Below are 2,732 nucleotides of genomic sequence, written 5' to 3'. Positions count from 1 at the left end.
AGCTTCCCTGCCGGTAGAGATCTGCACAGCTTCCGGAGTGTGGCCCAGCACAGCAATGAAGAAGAGGAAGACAGTGCCGGTGCTGGCGTCGAGCACAGGGCAGGGGTTCATGGATCGGTGCTCCTCCAGGGCCGCCGTGCTCAGCACACGCAGCGCGCCCCACTGCACAGAAAGGTCCTGTTGGCCAGGACGCCCAGGACCTGGCCCAGCCTGGGACACCATGGAGGGCCAGGCCTCCGTCCACCTGACCACTGAGCGCGCCACCGCCCCTCGGCCTGGGCCACGCACCTGCACCGTGCCCCGGGTCAGCGTGCCTCTCCGCAGCACCAGGCGGTGGGCGTGGGTGTCCTCAGGGCTCAGCCGCTGCTCCGCAAAGGCCAGCAGGGTGTCCGGGGACACAAACAGCAGCGCAGGAACACGGTACGTTAGGCCTGTTCGCTCCCTCTGGAAGAGCACGGTCCGTGCTGGGGCGCGGGGGACCCCCATGCCCTACCACCAAAGCGGGCACCAGTCAGTGTCCCCACACCTGGGCTATCCCCACCACCTCCTCGCCCAGGCCAGGAGGAGCGTCCACATGTCTGCCCTCGTCTGTGGTGTCTGCCCGTCCCTCAGCACAGCACAGTGCTGCCCCTCAGCAGGAGAGCCCAGCCAGAGACCTCTGGGCACTGCTGGCCAGTGTGCCCAGACAGAGGGTCCCCACAGAACTCGGAGGCCCAGGGGCCCCAAAGAGAGGCCACACGGAGACAGGAGCAGAGCCCAGAGGGTCCCAGGAGGGGCCTGACTGCGTGGCTCAGCAGACATCCTGGGGACAGGAAACCACAGCTGGCCCACCAGGCTGGAGGACGGGGGCACACAGAGCCACCTGGACCTGCAGATGCCTGCCTGACTCCCTCCTGTGGCTCGAGAGAACGGCCACCTACCCTGCCTCTCCCAGGAAACCCAGCACCTACGTGCCGTGGCTCAGAGCCTGCCAGCACTGCCTCCATGGGTCACTCATGTGGGAGAGGAGCACCCCTCACCAGGCTCCTGCCCCATGAGCCGCCCCACATGGGAGCAAAGCCTGTCTGAGAGGCCTGGTGGGCTTCCTGGAGGTGCCACAGGGGCTGAGAGAGCTGAGGGAGTGCAGTGCAGCGTGGATGACTGGGCCGGGTCAAGGAAGCCCCTGTGCCAGCCACCACCCCTCCGCCTCCACCACTCCACCCTGAAGTTGCCCCAGCCCACACTCTCTCATGGGCCATGTGCTGCCCCAACACTGGGGTTACCCAGGAGACGTTGCCACAGGAAACAGACCCACCTGGAGTGTGGCCCGAGCAGCCCTCGAGAGCAGCCCACCCCTGGGAGTCTGTTTCTCAGTGAGGCTCGTGGGGCAGGGCCCAGGCAGGGTGAGTTTGGGCAGATCTACTCACACGTTGGACCCGCCGGGCCGCTTTGCTAGGCACAGGGCAGATGGGGCCAGGGGTGAAGCAGCCCAGCCCGCAGCAGTTGGGGGAGCTGCAGATGGTGAGGGGATGCCACCCACAAGGGACTCTGAGGCCCCTGGACCGAGTGCCAAGGGCAGGAGGGGAGAGAACAGGCGGCATGCAGCGAGACAAGCACAGGGCGAGGGGCACTCACGTGAGAGCAGGCCAGGAGGGCTGCACCTGCCAGCCACGGCCTCCACACCTGAGGTCTCCACGGTCCCCTGCACCGCCTCAGCCTGGGCACCGCTCACCCTCACCCCAGCTCTGGGGTCTGGGAGCCCCAGGCCCTGCTCTCAAAGGGCAATTGTGCCCACGCGGGAAGCAGGTGCGGTGCCACGTGTCCCTCCAGCTGGGAGGACACAGCAGGACATTATCTGCACTTGGCTCACTCCCGGTGCCTTGACAGCTGAGCTGCTGTCGGCTCTTCCCCAGGAGCAGGCCCAGCTCACCCAGCCTCCGACAGACCAGAGACAGAGGCTCCAAAGACCTCTGTGCATGCACGTGATTGACAGAGGAGAAACGGGCCACTCACTCAGGCACCCTTGTCCGGTCATGGAGCCTCTAAGCCCCAGGAAGATGCCTCAGTCCGAGACAGGAAGCATAGCCCTGGAGCCAGCCTGCCCAGTGAGGCCAGGTCAGCAGGTGCCAGGGATCTGGTCTGACCAGGGCACTTAGTCCCAACCCTCCCTGGCAGGGACTTCCTCAGGGTCACCAAGTCACAGATGTTGGAACCAAGGATCAGGAGCAGGTGGGACTCGGAGCCTCATGTCCTGGCAGCTGGACCCTACACAGGCCACGGGTCCTCCACGGCTCTACAGGTACTGGCCACAGACTCCCCACAGCCTGTCCTGCATGGGCCCTGTGTGGGGACCAAGGCTGGCTGAGACCCAGGCATATCTTCTGTCGTCTGGGAGCATGCGTAGGCAGGCTCGGCTGACAACAGCACACCACCCCGTGCCCCGCACAGCGCAGAAGCCCTCCACACAGCGGTGGGCACAGAGGCCCTGGGCAGCTCCACCCCACGTCTCCAGTCTGCACCCTGGCCAGGGCATAGGCAGAACTACGGACACTTCCACCCGGTGGGTGTCACCCATGGGCCCTTCTGTTTGATCATGGGACTAGGGGCCTGCTCTGGACCCCCTTGCATGGCCTGCGCCCACCCTCCCTCCAAATCTGCCTAGAACCCTCAGTGTCACGCCTGCCATGTGGGCCAGGAGACCATCCCACTAAGGGGACCCATGGAGAGACTGGCTAACGGGGGTCCCGCGGGAT

The 2,732-nt window shown here is 65.7% G+C and overlaps 1 protein-coding gene across 1 annotated transcript in view; it reads right to left on the bottom strand.

Annotated features, from left to right (window-relative positions):
* NEU4 (neuraminidase 4) overlaps positions 1-1,672 on the bottom strand; it is a 3,920-nt gene extending 2,248 nt beyond the window's left edge. Inside the window, exons 1-3 of the mRNA XM_006165176.2 lie at positions 1,615-1,672; positions 289-489; positions 2-162 (exon numbers count right to left, since the gene is read on the bottom strand). Coding sequence (XP_006165238.1) covers positions 2-162; positions 289-486 — 359 coding nt within the window. The 5' untranslated portion in view covers positions 487-489; positions 1,615-1,672. The remainder of the gene's footprint in view (position 1; positions 163-288; positions 490-1,614) is intronic.
* Positions 1,673-2,732: the final 1,060 nt, after the last annotated feature.

The sequence above is a fragment of the Tupaia chinensis genome, unplaced genomic scaffold (assembly GCF_000334495.1).
Source record: "Tupaia chinensis unplaced genomic scaffold, TupChi_1.0 Scaffold143823_1, whole genome shotgun sequence".
In the NCBI taxonomy this organism is placed as follows: domain Eukaryota; kingdom Metazoa; phylum Chordata; class Mammalia; order Scandentia; family Tupaiidae; genus Tupaia; species Tupaia belangeri.
The sequence above is the reverse complement of the archived record's forward strand: the minus strand, read 5'-3'. Positions and strand labels throughout refer to the sequence as shown.